At 42.5% G+C, this 23,234-nt stretch overlaps 1 protein-coding gene across 1 annotated transcript in view; it reads right to left on the bottom strand.

The window, feature by feature from the left end:
* SYT2 (synaptotagmin 2) overlaps nucleotides 1–23,234 on the bottom strand; it is a 100,224-nt gene that overhangs the window by 39,616 nt on the left and 37,374 nt on the right. The window contains exons 5-6 of the mRNA XM_078641245.1: nucleotides 4,644–4,811; nucleotides 2,904–3,021 (exon numbers count right to left, since the gene is read on the bottom strand). Of these exons, the coding sequence (XP_078497371.1) occupies nucleotides 2,904–3,021; nucleotides 4,644–4,811 (286 nt within the window). The remainder of the gene's footprint in view (nucleotides 1–2,903; nucleotides 3,022–4,643; nucleotides 4,812–23,234) is intronic.

The following is a 23,234-nucleotide window of genomic DNA, read 5'->3' on the forward strand; positions in this document are numbered from 1 at the left end:
GCTAGCAGTAGGCAAGACCTAAAAAGAAACTTAGGGCCTTATTTGTGAGGCTTTGCCACAGTTTTGCACTTCCGTTGTGTCACTTTTTGTGACGCATCAAATGCGTAAAATATGCCTCCTGTTGTGCCCTATTTACAAAGTGATGCATCTAAGCAGATGCGTCACTTTGTAAACCCCTACGCTACATTATGCCTGCGTCAGGTATAATGTATGCAGGCTGGGCATTCCCAGGTAAGTAAGCCTTGTAGAAGTGACGCAGTGAAATCTATGAGATTTCACTGCGTCACTTCTAGGGTGCAAATGCGTCAATATCTTAAGCCTGCCTCACAGCAGGCATAAGACCTACGCAGGCCCTTTCACATGGGAAAAGACACATTGCTGGAGTTGCGTCACTTTTGTGACACACTCCAGCAATGCGTCACTTTTGCACCTACAGATACGTCAGAAATACTGACGTATCTGTAACTCCTTGCGACATGATGCGTCATACAGTAAATATGACACATCCATCATGTCACAAGGAGGGCGCACTGTCACTTCTTATAAATGAGGCCCTTATTGCAGTAACACAGAAAAGTATTGATATAGTTGAAGCAGGGTGAAAACAAGAGTGCACATACACTTCTATTTTAAAAGAAAGGTATTACAAAGCTTTACAGAAAGGCAGAAGTAGTCTGAAAACAAAGGAAAATAATGTGAAATATTGTTTTATATGAATGCACTGACATCAAGCACGGTGTATAAGAATATTGTATTTAAACCCCTCCCCTGCTGGTGACGGAACCGCTCCGTCATCAGACACGGCAGCGCTGTGCTGATGACGGAGCGGTTACGTCACGGCCCGCTCGGAGCGCCTGCGCGGCAGCGATTCCGCGCCTGCGCTGAACGTTCTTAAGAGCGGGCGGGACCGTGACGGAACCGCTCCGTCATAAGCACAGCGCAACCGCGTCTCGTGACGGAGCGGTTCCGTCACGAGTATGCAAGCGCCGTGCGGCCGCCCCACCCCCTTAGCGCTGCGGCAGAATTGCCGCCGCAGCAAAGGGGTTAAGAGCAGCATGGAATTTGGTGGGGGGAATCCCACTAGGAGAGAAATTGAAACTACATGCACTCTGAAGGAGTGCTTAAACAAAAATAAAAAAGTAGTTCCCTAAAAGCAGGCAGTGGCAGCAGACTGCAGAGAAGCCAGGCAATCAAAAACATCGGTAAAGAAGCCATGCTTCATGGGAGAGACAAAGAAAGAGTGACAAGCTGTGACACAAATAAGAAGCAGGTAAATTAGTGACAAGAAAGCCAACCAATGGTAAGCAGTGGGCTGGCTGCAATCCCCTGTATGTTATTAGTAAGTTCACAATATGTCGGTAGGCTCGACCTAAAAAAGAGAAATTGGACTAAAAAATACACTCCTTTGCTCAATTGCTTACAAAGGTTTATGAGTACATAGAGTAGTGGTGAAACCATCAACAACTTCGGGAAACAATCAGAGCAGCCTAACACAAAATATTTTATAAATACCCCTTCAGGATTGTCAGTAAAACTGATGGCTTTTTAGGTACTTTATTTGAAAAGTGTACCATAAAATGGAAAAGCTGACACTATAATACACATACTCAACTCTTTTCTTACTTAAAATGGTTTGGATCAGCCTCCTTCAACCATTAGCTTTTTTGTGCTCCTCAACCTTTAGACATTGCCTTGAGACATTGTCAGTCACTGCTTGGATAATCCCAAAGGAGTATTTTAGTCTCACCACTTTCCTATTGGCTGTTTGTTTATGCCCTTCCACCTACAATGGAATGCACGAGGGACTATATGACATTGAAAATGAGTTAGAAAGCAGTCTGATAGCACTTGGAAATGAGAGCTAACAAAGGCATCTGAAAAATAGATGGAAAAGCAGATATATGTTGCTTTATTATTTGTACATTTTACAGATGCATTTGTTTCCACTTGTTTTTAGTGCTGCTGAATATAACATAACGTGTATTTGTAAAGCGACGTTACCCCCAACGGGGTATTTTGGCGCTGAATAACAGATGTTTATTATTACCCACTCAATGTTACTAATTTTATCGACCTCATATGGATGAAGGTTGAGCGGACCAGCCACTAGGTTGAACACAGGCCTCTGCAGTGGTTGCATTAGTCCACAGAGCACCAGACCCTATGAACAAGGGAATGGAGTTCCCTGAAGGATTATCGCCCTGTCACCCTCCCCCTCGCCTCCTTCCCCGCCTGCAATGCAGGGGCATATGTTACGCCCCTTTATTAAATAATTAAATAATTTAAAATACAGAGGGGCTTTTTGCGAAGCTGGTCGTCACTTTTTCCAGCTGCGGTCGGTAGGGGAGTATCTGCCGGGGCAGTGACGTGGGAGTGGCATGGTGGGGGTTAGTAATGTATGTATAATGGAGGTTTGCAGGTAAGTAAACATTTAAATAAATCAAACAAATTTTGTTGTGTGCACTGCATCCCCAAATGCAATGCAGTGCGCGCAACGAAATTCGTTTGATTTATTTAAATGTTTACTTACCTGCAAACCTCCATTATCCATACATTACTAACCCCCACCCTGCCCCTCCCCCTCCCCACGTCACTGCCCCGGCAGGTACTCCCCTACCGACCGCGGCTTACTTTTTCCCATTTTAAAAGTGTCGTACCAGCGGCGCAATGGGCTTGTACATAAACCCCAGATTGTCTTGAAAATGTATCAAAGCCCAAATAGAATATAATTGCAGTAGAAATTATGCGAGTTATAAAAAGGACGAGACAAACACAATTTTGCCAATATGAACAAGACAATTCCAGGGATTATTAGTAAAGCATAGAAACCGCATCCACAGCTTCGGCTGTGTTGTGCAAGGCCTCTTGCGCCACCTTGCGTTTGAAAGCATCTCTGCACTTACCGGACAGTCCTCCGACATCCATCTTTTTCAAGTTCTTGGCTTCTAGGATGTTAACGGTGAGTTTCCCCGCAGTGGGCACGTACCGCAGCGATATGCAGATGTCTCCGAGTTTCTCGGGCTGTTGGCGATGAGCAGAGAGAAAAGTACTGTAAATAGATTCCACCAGCCCCTCTTCTAATCTGGGCACTGCTTGGTGACAGGAAGCGGGCGCTATTAATTTTATCGCTCAACGTCAGGGATGTCAATCCAAAGTAGGTCCAGTAGGGAAGGTAGGTCCATGCAAGATTTTCAGAATAACCACTAACTGTGTAAATGAGTTTTAATTACATTGACTGTGTGTAAATGTACTTATCAAGAATATATGGAAACTCTGGCGTGGTCCCGCCCTCCTGGTTGGACTCCGGCATTCGTGCTCTAGGTATCATGCCCAGCAGCCCAGTGCAAGGAATTCTCTCCCCTGAGAACCAAGAGACATTTTTCCGCCAACCAGAGTTGGTGGTCTGTGATGCCCTGCTGACGACCACCTAGGTAATGGCTTGGGCCCTCGTTACTATAAGTGGCCTCTTTGCTCTGAACTGACCATCGAAATTCTGAGATCAGTGGTAAACTGTGCCTCTCTTTACGAATTAACGAGAAGCACGACTCTGAATTATGCAGGAAACTGCAGTTTTCTAGGTGAACTCCCAAGAGCCAACTCAGAATGGGTCGGTTTCCCCCCCTGTTCCTGTAACAGTAACTTTGGTAGTGGGGAACTCCCAGACAATTCATAGTGAGGGCCCTATAATTGTCTAGCCATAAAGCCAGACCCAGTGATGCTAGTTAGGGCAACTTCGCAGCTCGCTAATGGTGGCACCATAGGAACCCATTCCACAACATATGAAGAATAAAATATACGAGCACTTTGTATTATATGAAATATGAAAAAGTACTTGCTACCCAAATGCCATTTTAATTCCTGATTCAAGCCATGTTAGAAACATCAAGACTAGATTAGAAAAAGAGAAAATAATATCCCACTGTATTGTGAATCACATATTTTTTTAATGAAAATGTTTTCTTTGTAGGTGGATCACTGCTCTACGCTGTAGTGCACATAGCTATGTCAATCTTTGGCCTCTCATTCCGTAGTTACACTTTGCTTGTGGAAACGGGATTTTTCAGTTTCTGCCTTCATCTCTAGCCCCACTTTTCTAACCACTTCGTTTGAGCAACACATACAATCAGCTTATGTTACACATGTACATCACACCTCCTTTGTTTCTGTGACGTAAACACATTTTCAATGTGAAGAAAGTACAGTTTTTAATATGGGGAGACCAAAACATGTTTGAAAGGTGCCTCAACGTTTTTACACATACGTTGAGAAAGGAATCAGCTTTTCAAGTTGGGCATTTTCCAGACTCCAGTTTGGGTAATGAAATTAAGGCAATATTGCTACTTAAAATGTGAGAAAAACATAATGATTATCTTGGATGTGGTTTTTTGCACATATCCTACCTCTTTCGTTTGCAATTTACCTGTTCTTTCTGCCATATAAAATACTTTACATAAAGTCTACTTTCCATTCCTTAATTATTTCTATATTTGACCCAATATTTTTGTGCTGTTCTTTCTATGACTAGCCTCTTATCCTTTTTATCACTTACCCCTTCTTTCAATCCCTTAATTCATCACACTGCTTTTCAGATCTATTTTTATGTCTTTTAATTCTGTTGCTTACCCGGACTTTCTATGACTTACCTCTTCTTTTTCTGCGCTCTGAAGGTCGCGCCACTCTTCAAAGGGCTGCCCAAGGTCCACAGTGTTCATGGGCACCTTCACCTCACCGATGATGTCGTGCTTAGAAAATCGATCAAAGTCATAGATGGATAGGCAGAGCGTTTTACCGCCTAGCTCCTGGTATGGGATCTGTGAAAGAGACAAAATTCAGGGCACAGTGAGTAACTACAAAGAGACTTAGACCCAAAGGGTACCCCCAGAATGCACTTCAGGTACCAGAGACTGTCTGACAGGCCATGACCTGCGTGGTGACTCGGGGGCATATTAGCAAGGAACCTCGTTAAAATTATCACCGTTTTATCGGCAGGAAACTGAAGCTAAAACGGCGATAATGGGCTTGCTAAAATGCGTTATAGAATTCGTATAGAATCCCAGGTTAGATGTGCAGGACATCTAACCTGGGATTCAATAGGAATTCTATAACGCATATTAGCAAGCCCATTATCGCCGTTTTATCGGCAGTTTCCTGCCGATAAAACGGAAATAATTTTAACGAGGTTCCTTGCTAATATGCCCCTCAGTTACTTCAGTGTGTGCCTTCAGTGGTAGCTTGACAAAGACCAGTTTCAATCCGTCTTCCAGAGTAAATACAGCTTGGTCAGTTTTGTCTACATGATTAATAATTTACCTATGTGCGGATTCCAAAGGGTTAGGTACACACCGAAATATGCTTGATAATAGTTACAAAGTACTGACCCAAAATATGTTTTCTGATGTTTCTACTATCTCCCTCCCTATAAACTCTCTTACTGAACACTTCCATCATCATATGCATTTCAAATGTTTGTTGAAAAAGGAGGGTAAAGTTAGCAAACTTCACCAACTTGTATTTGGGAACATTCTTCAACCAAATCTGTCAAATGATTGCTATTGGATATCCTTAAAAAAGGACGTTGCATGAATCACTCAATATCTGCTTTAGTGGATAAAACTGAGCTATGTTTAGCAGGAAAATAGTCGTATAAACATTCTGTTTGTATGAAAATTGTTCCGCAAACCAATTTTCATAGGGCAATTTTCCTGGAAACATTTCTGCAGAAAAGGTTTATCTTCTCCTCTGCCCCTGTCAATCCAGTGCAAAGATAACATGTTAATAATGCTGCGAAGCACAGAAGTCAAGAACCTTGTACAGCTTCTTGTGAAGTGATAATTTTGCACTGTAATAATCTAGATTGCTTTGCAGTAGATATTGCCAAAATGCTCAAGAAAGCCATCAACCAACAGCTCCCCTAATACCAGGAACAAAACCACCTACTCGATGCCTCACAATCGGGATACCAGGCCAACCACATCATTGAGACCACTCTGATTGCAGCCACAGACGACATCAAAACTCTTCTCGACCGCGGAGGAACTGTGGCCCTGATCGATCTCTCTGCTGCGCTCGACACCGTCTCCCACCACATCCTCATCGACAGACGCTACAACATCAGCATACAGCAAAGCACCCTGAAGTGGATTGCATCTTTTCTCACAGGACACACACAGAGCATCCGACTGCCCCCTTTCAACTGCGCACCTAAGGACATCATATGCAGCCTATGCCAAAGATTATCCCTCAGCCCCACCCTGTTCAATATCTACATGAACCCCCTCACAGATGTTGTCAGATCCCATGGACTCAACATAATCTCCTATGCAGATGACACTCTGTTTATCCTCTTGCTCATCGAAGACCCCACCACCAACACCAAAACCAATATCTGTAACGCCCAATGTAGCCATTTGGATGAGAGACAACTACCTCAAACTCAACTCTGACAAAACAGAAGCACTGATCTTCGGGAAGAGCACCTCCATGTGAAACCACAGCTGGTGGCCAGCAGAATTTGGACCAACACCCACACCGAAAGACATTTTGTGAGACACACGGTGGAACCATGTCAGTTCACAGTTCTAAAATCTTCTCGACTATATCATGAATAAACCATTCTGGATGTCTCTTAATTTTAAGCTTCCCAAATCCTGCCTTAAGCATGCACAGAAGGGGTCATGACGCAGAGAAAAGTAAGACTTTCAATTTACACTGCTTCAAAATCACTGTGTCCTGCTTCTGGAACAGAAGTGTAAGTTTATGTGCATTGGTTTATAGCCTCTATGGAGAACAGACAATGTTTCATGAGCTTCCACCAGGGGGCAGTATTAAACTATGCTCTGTTGTGAATTTAGGGCCAGATGTTCAATGCAATTTTGTGGCTGCAAACGCTATGAGATGTAGTCTGTGACCGCAAAAATGCTTTTTACAAAGTACTAAACCCATTTTAAGAGTTGGCAATTTTTTACCGATTCCTAAAATTAATGAAGAAATGGATAAGGAATTGCTATTTGGAAGAGGTTTGTTGCAGGAGTCTTTTCCAAATAGTGATTCTATCCATACATATCCAGGGTTTATGTCCAAAACAGTGGTTGTAACCCATTAAAATGTTACCGACCCCAAGTCTGCAGGAGAGTGTCTAACCCATTTGTAAAAGCAAAAGGGTTGTTTTGTGAGCACTTTCCCTTTGTGCCTATTAAAAAAACATCTTGCTGGGGAGTAGGAGGCAGTGGACCATTGTCTACTCCCCAAAAACTTTCATAAAGTATAAAACTTGGGCTGCATTTAAACAAACAAACAAAAAAAAAGAATGAGAGACATTGTGGTCGGCTGGCCCCAGCAGGCCACTATCCCTGTGATGATAACCAGTACTAGTCAGCCACAATTTGTGGCCTACCTCATAAACTTTGAAGGGGGTAAGTTGGATTATGACCAACTACTCTTTGGAATTTCGACTTACTAGTAAATAGGTTGGTTTGTAAAATTCCACACTGGTTGCAAAAATACTAGTTGCAATTTGCAACCAGTATTTTGCGACCAAAGTTTGGCACATCTGATCCTTGGCTCCTAGATTTTATAGAGAAACAAGTAAACACCAGCAAGTGTCAATAGAATATGTCTGAAATATTCAAACACAGGTTGCCAGTTAATTAGAGAGGTCCTGATGTACTCTTATACAGGATCACTCAGGTCCTGCTGAAACCAGCTCTGCCCCAGACATCACTGGAGCTTCCACTGTCTTCTCTAAGGTGAGAAGGCCATGATGCCATTCATAGAACTTTGTTTAGAGCAACAATTGCTATTGAGTTACAACCCTCTTTTCATACACAGATGAATAAAGCCCTCCTTTCATTTGAGGCATTCGAACCTTCCTCGCACGTGGTAATGGAAACCAAGTATGAAAGTTAAAGAAAAAAAACGTTCTGCTCTCAAAATCCATGTGGGAACTATGACTCCAACGCAAACTGCATCAAACATGAGCAATGAGCTATGACAGCCTTTTGGCGCAAGTGTTCTATAGTTTACTGGCCAATTAAGGAGCTTTAAACACAGACAGAATACAATTCATTACCCTCAAGAGTTTGAATTCAAGCATTTTTTTACTTTCTAAAGTGTCCCATCTGCTTAGATGGTCAGCATACACAGACTCAAGTCAAGAGGATACTGCAGTGGTGAAGTGAGTAACCCAATTAGGGAAAGTCAGGCAAATAAGAAACCTAAAAAGCCCTGAAGTTGGAACTATATCTTATCCTGAATTCTCTAGTAACTAGAGGAAGGCTTTCATTCTAGGTTGGTGGAATTTAGCAGACATTATTTTCATCCCATGGTAAATCAGATAACTCACTTTGCGGGTTTACCCTGTGGAGAAATTACTGCCCTATCTGAGTTTCACATGAGGGATTATTTGCTAAATCTCACACAAGATTGATGCATATTTTTCCTCTTTACAACGGCTTTTCCCCACACAAAGAGCTCAAGGTTACATCTGCAGTGCGTATCAAAAACAAGCGAGGGTCCCTGAGTACAGCAATACTAGGAGAAGGAGGCAGGGAGCAAATTCAAACAAGAACACAAAACCTCTCCTAGAGAACACACTTAATCTATAGGTAATATATCCATAAATTCATATATATCAACATTGTCCCACACAGGAATATTTATTTGAAAAACATATTTCTTATTTATTTCTGCAGTGCGAACATGTTTACAAAGATGCTGATTTGATATCAGATGCAAACAAACCCAAAATTAGATTTAGACTTAGTGTTTGAATTAGGAAACTAATTGTTAAGTCATCAAGAATTTAGGATGTGTCACCCTAGTAATTTGTCAGGGAGCAAGACACAGGAGTACCACTACATACCAGTTCAAAAATCGAGAGGGTCGAAGTCACAGACAGCGACCAATTTCTCCAGTTGAGTGTAGGTAATTTTTCTCCAGATCATACAATCTTTGTATTCCATAATCTCTATTTTCAGGTAGCTGTGGACTCTTCATGATTGTAAAGTTCATGGCAATAATCTTCAAGTCCATGAAGGAGAAAGAAACTCCTGGCAACGATTTTATTCCTCTGACAGCTATCAATTCTTCTTGGCTACCCAGTTTCAAACATACTTATTTCCCGTACTCCGCCTGAACAAATTGAAGACATTAACCCAGCACCACACCCGGAGAAGCAGGTTAATCATCATGAATAAAAATACTTCTCTAGTTCTGTTCCCTTTAACAAACAGTACCACTCCGGAAAAAGAATATTGTTCATTTATCTAAAAGTTATTTCTAATCTAAGGGAAATCCTTGATAGTAAAGGCCTTTGAACAATCCTCTTTAATCTTCTCTGATTTTCCCCAAATTGGACAAGGATGCAAAGTTGAAGTCTATCCTTGGACAATCCCATCTGTTGTTTTCTATAGATATATCATGACCTCTGTAGGAGACTCCAGGTGGGTCCATGATGCAACTGAATCCAACAAACAATTGCCATTGTTGAACCCTTTCTGTTCTGGGCAGTGTATTCAGAAATAGGTGGTGGGAAGGTTGGGGTGGCAAAAGCCTTCTTTTCTTTAGTGGCTCCATCTTTGAACAGACTCCACTGGCTGCTGCTACACATGGTAACCAGATTCAATGAGTCTGAGGTCTTCTAATGCCTACCTGGTTACCATTACTCCCTGTAAAAAGACTATCTACCATGGTGGGCAGTTTTCTTAAATGGCATCTGAGATCTTGAATGCCCTTACTTTGCTTGTCTGAGCGTTGTCCGATATAAGTCACTTTAGAAAGCATATGGAATTACATTTATTATCAAGGTAGTTAGATGTTGTGTTAGGGTTGCAGTTAAAAAGCTAGCACTAAGAAGACATTCCTGGTGGCAGTGCTCTTTACAAGTCTCAAAGCTTTGACACAACATGAACAATTTTCAACTGCAGTGAGGGGTTTATGACGCCTTCATATACTTGTATTCGGTGGTCTAAGGTTTTGAATAATCATGCTGGGCAGAGAGCCATCAGGGAACTGACTTGTGTGCTTGATATGACCAAGGGGGTGTGATCCAAAGCATCCTAGAACTGGACAGCACTAAAGAGTAACACACAAAAACAAACACCTGGATCTGAGAAGAGGTGAAAAGGAAGAACCTAGCTGAACAGAGATATTCCTTTAAAAGGACGAATTCCCTCACTCACCAGAGGTGGCATGCTTCATCATTGTGATTCTCCTCGCACCATGACAGCCGATCACAGTGCGGGCTACAACTCCCTCTCTGAGAAGAAGAAGCTCTTTGAATGTTTTAGGTGAGCAAGTAGAAACCCTTTTGTGAGCTAGAGAGTGGTGAGGTACGGAGTGCATGCAACAAAGGAGGATAAAGTAATTAAAACTGACTCCAGGACAGGCGTACAACTTTATTCATGCGTGCCTAGGTCAGGGTTCAAATGGAGAGAAGGGGCACTGCAGTGGTCAAGTTACCCTGCTATGATGTGTCGCTAAGTACTCGGTACTAAGTATGACCAGCTGTCACGGTGCGAGGAAATCCCACTGATGAATCATGCCACCTCTTGTGGGTGAGGAAAATCGTCCTTTATCCCAATTCAGCTGGGTTCTTCTGTTTTACCTCTTTTCAGACCTAGATGTTTCTTTTTGTGTGTTAGTTATATGAATTAGGAGTGATTACCTGCAGGCCTATAAATCTCCTCTTTGTGTTTCTCAGCACTAAGAAGTGTCATGTACTGAGTTAAAGGTTGGGGAAGTGGGCCCTGGATCACGGATCTCTAATCAACCTCTACATTGATCCAGCTGATCTTTTACGAGAAGGATCAGGAATACGTGGAGTAGTATACGTGGAGTAGTATTAAAAATGGGAACAGTAATGACTGCAAAGCCACTGGCTTCAAAAACCACAAAGAATCTGTTTTTGTGGATGGTATGCATTGAACTATACTTTATTGAAGATTTTCGTTGATGTGCCACAATTGCACAGCACTATCCTCTCTGGCTTTCTTTTAAAAAAAAGTGATTTACGATCTTCCATTGACTACCCGTCTACTTTCAGAGCGTTTGCCAGTTTTTAAAGAGATTTATTTCCTCTAGTCCTGCTGTAAGATAGCAAGTAAAATTCCTTAACATTTTTTGGGGTTCCATATCTAGCAAGGGGTGGTGATTGTTTTAACCTGAGTCAATGAGCCCAGATTCTAACGTACAATTTAAGACCACCCAGGGTGTTGAATGTACCTGACATAAAAAAGGTATTGAAAAGGAGTCGGTCACCATTTGTTGGTTGGCCCAACCCTTGACAGTAGAGGGGGGAATGGGAAAGCCATCATCTCTTGATCTAATTACCAGACCAAGTGAATGACCATGAACATGTGTAGGTCTAATCATTCACTGACTGAATGCAGGCCCTCCATATTTTGCAGTAGCTTCTCCCGCAGCTGGGATGCTGAGTCACACAACAGTGGCAAAGAGGTCATCCCTAAGCTGAGCAGGGATACTAGATCTGAGAATGTTTGGCAAAGTAACAGCCCAATTATGAATGGGCAAAAACCAAGCGAAATTTACAACAAGCTCTTGAGAACACTTGGAATTTAGTAGGGGAAATGTGCTATCACTTGTGTGCCAAGATTTGATAGTGGTAACAGTACATTTTAAATACCACTCTGAAATACACACTGGCCTAAGAAACAGCTATCAGGTTCCCAGATCCGCGAACTAGCCTGGAGCACACAACGATGCCTTTACTGTGCCAGTCGCACACTTACTGAACATAAGTAGTTCCGCGTGCGCCTCAGTATGCACACTCAGCTTCATTGTTTGTACAAAGAATACACCAGTGCTGAGTAGTATACAACAGGAAAATCTAAACTTGTAGTTCAAACTCCAAGAAAACTTTTAATGAGTCCTCTCTTTACAAGATATGGTCTGGAACATTTTTCACTACAACACCACCTACAGCTGGGTTCTTTCGAGAAGTGATAGATGTCATATTGTGTCCTGTTCTTCTCTATAGTTAGATGATCGAGCAAGATGATGCCAGACCAAAGTAAAATTGCTGTGCTGAGGCCATAGTTGAGAAACAAACAACATTACTGAAGAATGCCACTGCTTAAAATGCTTCCGATTCTTACAGTCATCCATAACTGCCCTGAACTGCCTTCTAGAAATCATTTAGCTTTTTAATGCCAACATTGAATATATCTTCAGAGTGAGGGCATTTTCATAATTGGCTTCAAGAGAAACTACTTTTTAAGGTTTCTAAAACATTTAACACTTAAAAGTTTCAAGTCAGGTTTCCAAGCTTAAACATCAGACCAATTGAATGAGTTTTTCTGTTGGACAGCAGGTCTCTGTTTCCAGACACACAGCCTTAAGTGTCCATATTTTCATGATCAATTCTGAAATGTAGTAACAGTCCATAAAGAACGCTGTTGAAGTCCCTGCTGGATTACAGATGGAAATCACTTTGTTGAGTGTTTAAAAAAAATCTTTACCAACATTAATAACCTTTGAACTTGCCAAGATGATGTAAAGCAAAGAGGGAAACAATCTACTAAACCATTTTGAAGGAGAAGAGATTCTATTTTGGTAGAACTGTCCTGCAAATTTCAACTGTAGGTGCATTTTTATTAAGTTTGCAAACTGTGTCACATTTGTAAAGCATTACCAATGTAAGTATAAGGTTGCACAACTGTAGCCTCTACTCACTGATTGAGCAAAACTTGTACAGAAATGATGGCAAATCAGCTGTTCCAACATTATTTCTCATTTCCTAGAGGAACATTTATTTAATTTGCACACACAAGCCCAAAATATACATCGATAGACCCAAAACGTGTTTCTGTGAAGAATGCCCATAAGGGGGCTCCTTGTAATTGAAACTGGCAAGAAAGAACAAAGTGGAGTGTTAGCCATGGTGTTCCAAAATTATGAAGTGGGATGTGAAATATCATTGACCTTTGTAGGTACTGTTGACTTAGAGCTCTTCACCTGTGAACCTGTTGTTTTCTACCCAGAATCTCTTCGACTGCTACCCTACTTCTTCTTGGGATGATATTGTGAATCCTATCTCCCAAGACACTGTTCTCTATGTACTGGCCAAGGAGAAGAACATTTGTCTTCCTCAGCCACCTCTAATCTAAGGGTATTTGCATGCTCATCAGCAACTACTTCAAGGGGACTTCAGTTTCCATGATCCCAATAAGGGACTAGAGGTTTTACTTCTCATAGTTCAAATAGTTTAGAATTGGAAAAGGTCATCCATAAGATTAAAGGCAATTACCTTCTGGATTGCTGAGCCTTACACACTCTGTACACTATTACGCATAATGCCCCCCTGGCGGACAGCCCTGCTGGATATGCTTCCTCTTTCTGGTAACCTGTGTCGGAACCCTCCTTAATTCCTGAATATATTGTTGTCTATAATAATACCTGTACTTGCCTTCCCTGTATTTCTAAGAACCTTCATAGTACTTGCCAGGACTGTATATTAGTCTTTATTGTTGTTTTGCTACTCGCTAATTCCACCAAAGATGTATATTTGATGTATACTCCGTGACATTGCTAAGACTATGGCTTTATTCTTACTGTAACTTTTGATGTATTGACTGTATATCATTGATAGCTTTTGGTTGCTGATGCATTAATTGTATATCATTGACAGCTTTGTTTTTCTTGTTTTGTAATAAAAAACGTATAAATAAACATTAAAAAAAAAAATAATAATAACCTTTTGGATTGCTTACAGTCTCTTAGAAAATCCGTCCCTCAAATTTCCGTCTAAGAGTTTTTCAAGGAGACGGAGCATTTGTCACTCCTGGTGCAGCCACTGATGGTCTCTCTGAGATACTGTGCAAGCATCCCTTGCCACTCATGCTCTCTCTGAGATACTGTGCAAGCATCCCTCGCCACTCATGGTCACTCAGAGATACTGTGCAAGCATCCCTCACCACTCATGGTCTCTCTGAGATACTGTGCAAGCATCCCTCACCAATCATGGTCTCTCAGAGATACAGTGCAAGCATCCCTCACCACTCATGGTCTCTCAGAGATACAGTGCAAGCATACCTTGCCACTCCTGGTCACTCAGAGATACAGTGCAAGCATCCCTTGAGGTTCCGTGATTTCGAACCAGACTCCATTTTGTTTGAGTTGTTCGTGACGCCATTTTTGTGTTGCCCTCACATAGGCCTTGGACGTAACCGAACGAACAAAGTTGCATGGGCCTCATTGTTTATGTATGCATTAACAGGCCCTTTTCTGACTTGTGAGTGAATTGCAAAGACGCTGACCCCGTCACCTGAAACTGACCCTTTCACGAAGCCAATTTCTCTGGCTGATCGTTGTCTAAAATTGCCAATCAATGTTCAGGATATCGTTAAATTTTAGTTTCTTGCACATATCTTATCCTACTCAACATCTGAATTGTTTCTTTCCTTACGACTTTTCATTACATGGATAGAGCTTTCAATTATGGGTTTGTCCGGCTTGTGGAAATTGAATTTGGGACAGTCATAATAATTACCTTTTGGGTTGGGTTACTGTAAATTGGGTTTTTGTTAATGTGATACTCAGTTAGAAAATGTGTCCTATTGGTAAGTATTTCGCAGTGGGTGTACATTTATAATGAGAATATAGTGTATAAAAAGAGATGTCTTGCTCTACGAAAATTGAGCAGTCTCCTGAGTTGTACACCGTGTTGTTTTGCTTGGTTTACTGTTACTAGCTGCAGCTAATAAATTTGATTTTTGACACCATCCAGAAGTATTCCGTGTCTCTGTATTCCAAGACAGGAGAATCCGAAGACTTCGGGTGTGTCCCTGGCACCGCTGGGTTCTAAGAAAACCCGGTTCTTCAGTTGGCGCCCAACGGTGGGGCGACTTCAGCGGTACCGGTCCAAGCCTGAGGATCGTGAGGAGCCACGTGAGGAAATTTTGGAGGAAGGCCGCCACTTCATTGACCCCTGCATGTCGACGTGGACCGAAGGTCTTTTCTGCGAGGCTTCCCGCTTTCCGACGGCTACGAAGGACTGCTGCCCTGACTGTCGCCCTCTCTTGGACCCTTGATTGATCCTTTGTAAAGCGAGACGATAGACGGTCTTCTGGTGGCGTGACAGATATTTTGGTTAAGTATAAGTGGGTTGCTCCCACAACTTTGTTTTGGTTCTTGGTTTTGATTCGGATGTTGCAATAGCCGAAGCCGAGGGGCTCGTATATTTACGAGTGTATCGATAGTTGATAACCCCTTCAAGTTTGAAGCTAGATTAGTGAGCTATAAGATGCCTGGTCTTAGCAAAATTAGGAAATGGTTTAGTTGTGGTTGCAACAAGGATTCCCGATTGGAGGATTCGTGTCCTATACCTCCGGTTGGAACTCCGACTTATGAGCTCTATTCAAAACACGGAGTGGGTCCTATTACTTATAATGAAGTATGGGTTCGCTATACGAAGAAAGATGGTGTTTTACGATGGCCCCAACATGGTAGTTTCGAATTAAATATTTTAGATAATCTGGAAGTTGCGCTATTTAGGAAAAAGCCTGGCCGGCAATGTTTGACTCTTTCCGCCTCTGGCGTAAGGAAGCCAAACAGCGAGAAATTAGGCAAGCAAAAAGAGATAGGAAAGATAAGAATATGTCAGTACTACAAGCTGCTAGGCAGTTTAAGGAAGATGGAGAAGAGCGTGCGAGTGAAGTCTCAGATAGACAATGTTGTATGCCATCGATAAATGTTATCCGGCCTTGCCACCTTCTCCTCCAAAAGTGATTGAAGATCCTGAAAAAGATCCTTTGATGTCTCATTTACTGAGATTGTCACCCCCTTATGTGCAGGGTGCTACTGCACCTCCATTACCCCCGGTTGTTCCACCCTTTGTTGTTCAACCTCCTGCTGTTGTTCAGCCACCCGGTGCTCCACAGATGGTTTTGCCTCCTACTGTGCAACCCACTCTAGGGTGCCAGCTTTGCTACCAGCTTTGCCTTAAACTCCTTTGCCTTCTACTTCTGTATCTTCAACTCCTACTGTTCTTGTCCCTACACCTCTTTTGCCTCCTAATACTTTTTCTCCTGTTCTTATGTCTGCTTTTTCTCCTTCTGCTCGAAAACGAATGACTGAGACTGTTGCTAATCTGTTGTCTCCATTGTTTGGGTCACTGAATATGACCCCTGGAAGATGTTGCTAATGTTAATCAGGGTATTCAGGGTGTACCGGCACATTTTCAGCGAGTTTGGGTACATGTTCCTTGGAAAAGAGCAGAGGTCTTGGCTCTTAAGCAGACCTTACATGACCCCCGTAAGAATCCTGCCGGTTATTATAAGGAGTTGTCTCAGACAGTTGAAGCGTGTATTATGAATTTAGCTGACATAGATATGTTAATGGGTAATGTAGTTCCTCAACCTTTGTGGGCGAAGATTCGTCATGAGAATCATGCGCAAGAATTAGGAGATACGTGGGCTAATATTGTTGCTGCAGATGGTCGGCAAGTAGGAGGTGCCAAACCTGAGCCCTTAGTTGCAGAACTACCTGGTAGGATTATTAATTTGATGAAAACTATGATGCCTTCTTTGCGAGTGAATTGGGATAAGTTAGCAGCATGCAAACAGAAGAAAGACGAGAGTGTATCTGATTTCTTCACTAGGTTTGAGGAAACGTTTATCAATCATAGTGGTCAGGACATGAGTAGGAAGGTGGTCAAAGGTTGTTCGTGGACAAATTTGTCTTTAATTTGCTTCCCGAACTTTCTAATAAGTTAAAGGACTCTGAGAGTTCATGGGCTGTTTCTTCGTCGGCCCAGATATTGGCTACTGCACAATATTATGAGAATAGGGATAAAGATGAGAAGGATAAAGCAGAGAAGAAAACTAAAGATCTAAAGACGAAAGTTCTTTTGCAGCAAGCTTATCCGCCTCGTCAGAATCAGCCTCAGTTTCAGCAACCTCCACAGTTTCAGAGATTGTTACAGAAGCCTGAGCCTTATGCTCCGCGATCCTTTCCTGGTCCTAATCAGTGTGCTTATTGCAGAGAGGAAGGTCATTTCAAGAATAGTTGTCCGATTTTGCTACAGCGTACGAATGGTGTAACTGGTCAAAGAGGTCGTGGTGGTTTCCAACAAGCTCCTAGGGGTAGGGGACGTGGTGTGTTTTCCCAGAATGAGCGTTCCTTTCCCCCTCAGAATTCTGCGAATTATTTTGACAGACAGAATGTTCCGAGTGGTCAGTCTGCACAGTACTATGTTGAGGATTATTGTATGGAGAGTGAGAGTGCTGGTTATAATGATAGTTAGGACAGCCATGGGCAAAGTGAGGGAGTAGTGTCAGTTCCAGTAGACCAGAGTGGACCTTATGTTGAAGTGATTACATCAGGTGTGGCAGAACCTTTTCATTTGGATACTGGTGCGACGAAGAGTTCTATCATGCACTCTAAACTTCCTGGCGCACCTTTGTCTGGCTTGACCAATGTTTCCGTAGGATTTTCAGGCGCCTCAGTTCGTAATCCGGTTTCTAGTCCTTTGTCCCTTTCTATTGGTCCTTGTGAATTGGAAGCTCCACTTATTCTAACGACTGGTTGTGGTGAGAATCTGTTGGGTTTGGACTTGCTGAAAAGACTGCATGCGACATTGCATTGTTCTCCTTCGGGAGTACATCTTACAGTGGGTAAGAAAGTGATTTCTCCGATGTATTTGTCTAAAGATTGTCTTCCACTGGAATTGCGTTCTCTTCCTGATACACTTTGGGCTACAGGTCCCAATGATGTTGGTCTCTTGCAGATTCCACCCTATGTTGTTACCCTTAAGTCGAATGCTAGGCTACCTCGTATTCCCCAATATAAAATATCTAGCAATGGCGAGAGAGCTCTTCTAGCAATTATTTATGATTTGGTTGAGAAGGGTGTAATTGAAGAAAGTAGAGGTAATGTGTGTAACAGTCCTGTTCTGCCTGTCCTTAAGCGTACTGATGCTTCTCAGCCACCTATGTATCGGTTTATGATCGATCTTCGAGAAGTGAATAAGATTGTGGTGCCACAGTTTCCTGTTGTCCCGGATATTACTGCTTTGTTGACTCTGATTCCTGCTACGGCAGCCTGGTTTTCTGTTATCGACTTGAAGAATGCTTTCTTCAGTATTCCAATTGCCGAGGAAAGTAGAGATATTTTCGGCTTCTCTTTAGGAGGCCGTAGCTTCCAGTTTAAGAGAGCTCCTCAACGTTATTGTGAAAGTCCCTCCATCTATAGTCAGGCGTTGAAAACTCAGCTTGATGATTTTGTGTTGCCTACTGGTGTTACTCTTATCCAGTATGTTGATGATTTGCTGGTTACTGCTGATGATGAAGAGATTTGTAAAAAGGCTACTCTTTCTTTGTTACGACATTTGTCTGACCTTCATCATAAAGTGTCACCTTCCAAGTTACAGTATTGTCGACAAGAAGTAACCTACTTAGGTCATCTCTTGTCGAAGGAGGGAAGAAGGTTGACCCCAGAACGAATTCAAGCGATTGCGCAAATGACTGTACCATCCACACAGAGAGAAGTGCGTGCTTTTGTAGGTATCACCTCGTATTGTAGGCAATGGATTCCCAACTTTTCCTTGCTAGCGAAACCTTTTTTGGCATTGACTCTTAAAGATACTCCGTATCCTCTCCCTTGGTCTGATGATTGTCAGAAAAGTTTTTCTGAATTACGTGATGCATTGTGTTCGGCTCCGGTGTTGGGTACTCCGGACTACAGTAAACCTTTCACATTGTATGTTCACGAGAGAGAAGGTTGTGCATTGTCAGTGTTGACGCAACAATTTGGAGACAAGCAGCGTCCATGTGCGTATTTTTCAGCGAAGTTAGATCCGGTAGCTAAAGCGTTGCCGAGCTGTTTGAGAGCTACAGCGGCAGCGGCTGTTTCTATCCGACAGTCTGCTGGTTTGGTATTGGATAACACGCTGATTGTGATGGTTCCACATGCAGTGGATACTTTATTGAATAGGTCTAAGACACAGCACCTTACTAGTGCGCGTATGTCAGGTTATGAGTTGACGCTTTTGGCTAGCCATGTTCACATTAAGAGATGTAATCTGTTAAATCCAGCTACGTTGTTGCCAATTTCTGTAGAGACAGATGCTCAAGAACAGCATGATTGCTTTCTTCGGACAGAGGAAGAAACGAAGGCTAGAGTTGATTTGAAAGATACTCCTCTTACGAATGTTGATGGTACACTATGGGTAGATGGTTCGTGTTTCAAGCTTCCGAATGGTGAAACGACTGCGGCATATGCCGTCACAACTTTACATACAGTTGTTGAAACAGCACGTATAGCACAGAATTCAGCACAAGCAGCAGAGTTGATTGCATTGACTAGAGCATGTGTGTTGTCAGAAGGAAAGCAAGTGAATGTTTATACTGATAGCCAGTATGCGTTTGGTGTTGCCCACAGTTTTAGGCGTTTGTGGAGAGAGAGAGGATTTCTTACTTCTCATGGTACGAAAATACAGCATGGGCAATTAGTGAATGAGCTTCTCGAATCACTTACTCTCCCAAAGCAGATTGCAATTGTGAAGTGTAGTGCGCATAAGAAGGTTGTGGAGGATGTAGATTGAGGAAATGCGTTTGCGGATGAAGTTGCGAAGGAAACGGCGAAAGACATGATGAGCCGTATGTATGTTGAAGGCCCTGCTAATTGGGTTATGGCTGATGGAATGTGTGAAGACACAATAGAAAGTGTGAAGTCAATTCAGGCTGAAGCTACGGAAAAAGAAGTGAGTACGTGGAGAGAAAGTACGGGTATGTTGGATTCGACGGGTTGTTGGGTTAAGTTGTCGGAGCACCAGCGATGGTTGTTGCCTGACGCGTATGTGTTCCCAGTGGTTACTATGGCTCATGGAATGGCTCACATTAGTTCGAAAGGAATATGCAAGTTGTTGGCTCCAGTATGGTAGAATGCTGGAATTCCTAAATGTGCTGAGAATGTGGTGAAGCATTGTATGATTTGTTTGATGCATAATCCTGGAAAGGGAACTCCAACTCCAGCTGGTCATTTTGCTCCTCCAACATATCCGTTTGAAGTGATACAGCTAGATTACATTCACATGGAGAGATGCAACAATTTGAAGTATGTCCTTGTGGTTGTTTGTGCCTTTTCCAGATGGATAGAGGCTTACCCCCTAAAGGATAATACTGCCTTGTCTACAGCCAAGATTTTGCTCAAAGAGTATTTCACTAGATATGGTTTGCCGAGAATTGTATGGAGCGACAATGGGAGTGAATTTGTGGGCCAGATCATGAACAAAGTGTGTGCGGGTTTGGGTATCAATCAGAAATTCCATGCTGCGAATCACCCCTCGTCTGCTGGACTTGTCGAGTGCTATAATGGCACCTTGAAGCTGAAGCTAGCTAAGATACAAGCGAGCACTGGTCTTACATGGCCAGATGCCTTGCCGTTGGCTCTTTTGTCAACAAGGACGACAGTGCATTCTCGTGTGGGACGTAGCCCATACGAAATAGTTTTTGGTCGTCCAGCGAATGTTTGGGGTGTGCCTCGTCCTAAGAAATATAGTGACATCGAGTACCCTATGTTGGTGGATTACTTACATGACTTAACTGCTAAATTACGTGTTCTCCACCAACAGGTCTAGGACAGTTTGCCGACAGCTACTGCAGATCCAGGCCATACGATTCAACCTGGCAATTTTGTCTTGACCAAGAATTTTCAACGAACCAAGAATTTGGAACCAAGATGGACTGGACCACATTTGGTCCTTTTGGCCACTAGTACTGCTGTTAGAGTAGCTGGTAAAAAAAACTGGGTGCATGCCACCCATTGTAAAATAGTTCCTTTGCCCCTACCGTATGATAAGTGGGTGAGGGATGGTATAGCCGACTCTGAATGTGAAAGGATTCCTAGATTTGTACCTTTTAGTGATGCACAATTGGTATGGACTCAGTCAGAACGTGCAGATGACGAACTTTTGCAAGCTGCTGTGCCATCACATCGAAAGTTGAATACAACGGATCCAGAAACATTTTTTCAAGAGCAAACTGTGCCTGGTAAAGAGCGCTACAATTTGAGACCGAGAAAGACTGAACCTATGGACAAATAAAAATTGAATTTTTTCATGTAGTCAGTTACACCTTTTCAGATCAAGAGACTTTTTTTCTTTTTCTTTTTCGAGTCACCATCCGGACTCAGCTGCAGGGTCGCGGTACAGCCGTAAGGGGTGAGCCGCGTATTGACATAAGGTCTGTGGTTCATGGTCATTAGTACGATCTTGACGCACACTTAAGTGAAGAAGGTAATAGCTGTGAGCAGCACGTTAGAGGATGGAGTCTCTTGAGTCTGATAAGGGTATTAAGAGAATCAATTTTAAAATGAGAATGTGTACATTGATCCGTAACAAATGTTTTTTGATACTGTGTTTTCTAATGCTTTTGAATATTACGTTAGCTTGTGTGGGTTGGATTGTTTATGTTACACAACAGACGCTTGCATCTACGTCCCAACCTACTCTTTCTTTCTCTACTGTTTCCCACATAAGTTTCACACGTTGCCTGAACATGAACAGACACGAAGATCAGAATTTGTGAACAATTCGTTCATACAGATGTTGCATCAGCATCAGCTAGTCGTAAATACCACAAATTGTTGGGTGTGTGGTCTTATGCCACATACGACAGACAAGGGAATGCCATATTTGGTTTTGCCTTTTTCGCCTAATGGGTCAGTATGGGCACTCCAAGCAATGTTTATCTATGCGAATAAAGCATCTCCTGTACGTTCCGTCAAAGATAATGCGAGTAATAATGTCTTCATACAGGGAATAGTAGATATGATCAGAGATATTGATGCGTATAATGCTGTCCCTAAAGATGAGGTGCGAGCATATGTTGGTTGGAACAAGACTGGATATAGTATTAGTCTAACAGAGAAGGAGAGACGAAAAAGGTCTCCCCCTATTTGGATTGTACCCCACCGAGGTCATTTTTGTCTGCAAGGTAATGATCAGAATCCGAGAGCTCAGCTTGGTGAGAGTGTGTGTGTTCACACCTATGTCTATATATCCCAGAAATCTCCACCTTTCGTGCCAGCTAAAGGCACGTATTTTGTTTGTTACGACAGAGCATATACATGGTTGCCTTCTGATTTTTCAGGCACATGTTATGTGGCATTTTGCTTACCCCTACGTATACTGCTGCTTTCAATTACCATAAGACAAGATATGATAGAGGTGTTATCGATGCGAAAGATACTGTCGCACAAGAAGTTGGAGACTTCTTTAAGGGTTTTCTGCCCTTTTGGGGTCCTATGGCTAATAGTAGGAATATTTGTCAGCTCACAAGAGTGGTCGAGGCCACTATAAATGAGACTGCAGGTGCCCTTAGCAATATTACAGCTGAGCTTCAAGCGGATCGCCTTATGACATTACAGAACCGCTTTGTTTTAGATATTATACTTGCAGATAGAGGTGGGGTATGTAAATTGATCGGGTCTAGTTGCTGTGTTTTCATTCCAGATAACGCCCCGACAGCGTACCAAAACATCTTGAGGTTACATAAGTCCGCTGAGTCTATACATGTAGACGAAGGGAACTGGTCATTGAAAGAATGGTTTTGGGAACTGCTGTCCAAATGGGGATGGAAGATACTGATGTTTCTTGGTATGGGTTTAGCAATCCTTTTCTCGTGTTGCTTATGCATCCAGTGTGGTCCCGCCATTTGTGGCCTTTGTGCTACAATCTGTGTGAGAAGACCCGTCCCGAGAGAAGCGAAGGATAATAAGATGATGTTACAGCAACACCTTGATGACCTGATGAGAATAGACATAGACCTGGATTCAGATTGACGTGAGTTTAGGTCATTGCCTACATAATGGCAAAGGGAGGGGCTGAGGTTCCGGGATTTCGAACCAGACTCCATTTTGTTTGAGTTGTTCGTGACGCCATTTTTGTGTTGCCCTCACATAGGCCTTGGACGTAACCGAACGAACAAAGTTGCATGGGCCTCATTGTTCATGTATGCATTAACAGGCCCTTTTCTGACCTGTGAGTGAATTGCAAAGACGCTGACCCCGTCACCTGAAACTGACCCTTTCAAGAAGCCAATTTCTCTGGCTTATCGTTGTCTAAAATTGCCAATCAATGTTCAGGATATCGTTAAATTTTAGTTTCTTGCACATATCTTATCCTACTCAACATCTGATTTGTTTCTTTCCTTACGACTTTTCATTACATGGGTAGAGCTTTCAATTATGGGTTTGTCCGGCTTGTGGAAATTGAATTT

Source organism: Lissotriton helveticus, chromosome 5_1 (genome assembly GCF_964261635.1).
Source record: "Lissotriton helveticus chromosome 5_1, aLisHel1.1, whole genome shotgun sequence".
In the NCBI taxonomy this organism is placed as follows: Eukaryota; Metazoa; Chordata; class Amphibia; order Caudata; family Salamandridae; genus Lissotriton; species Lissotriton helveticus.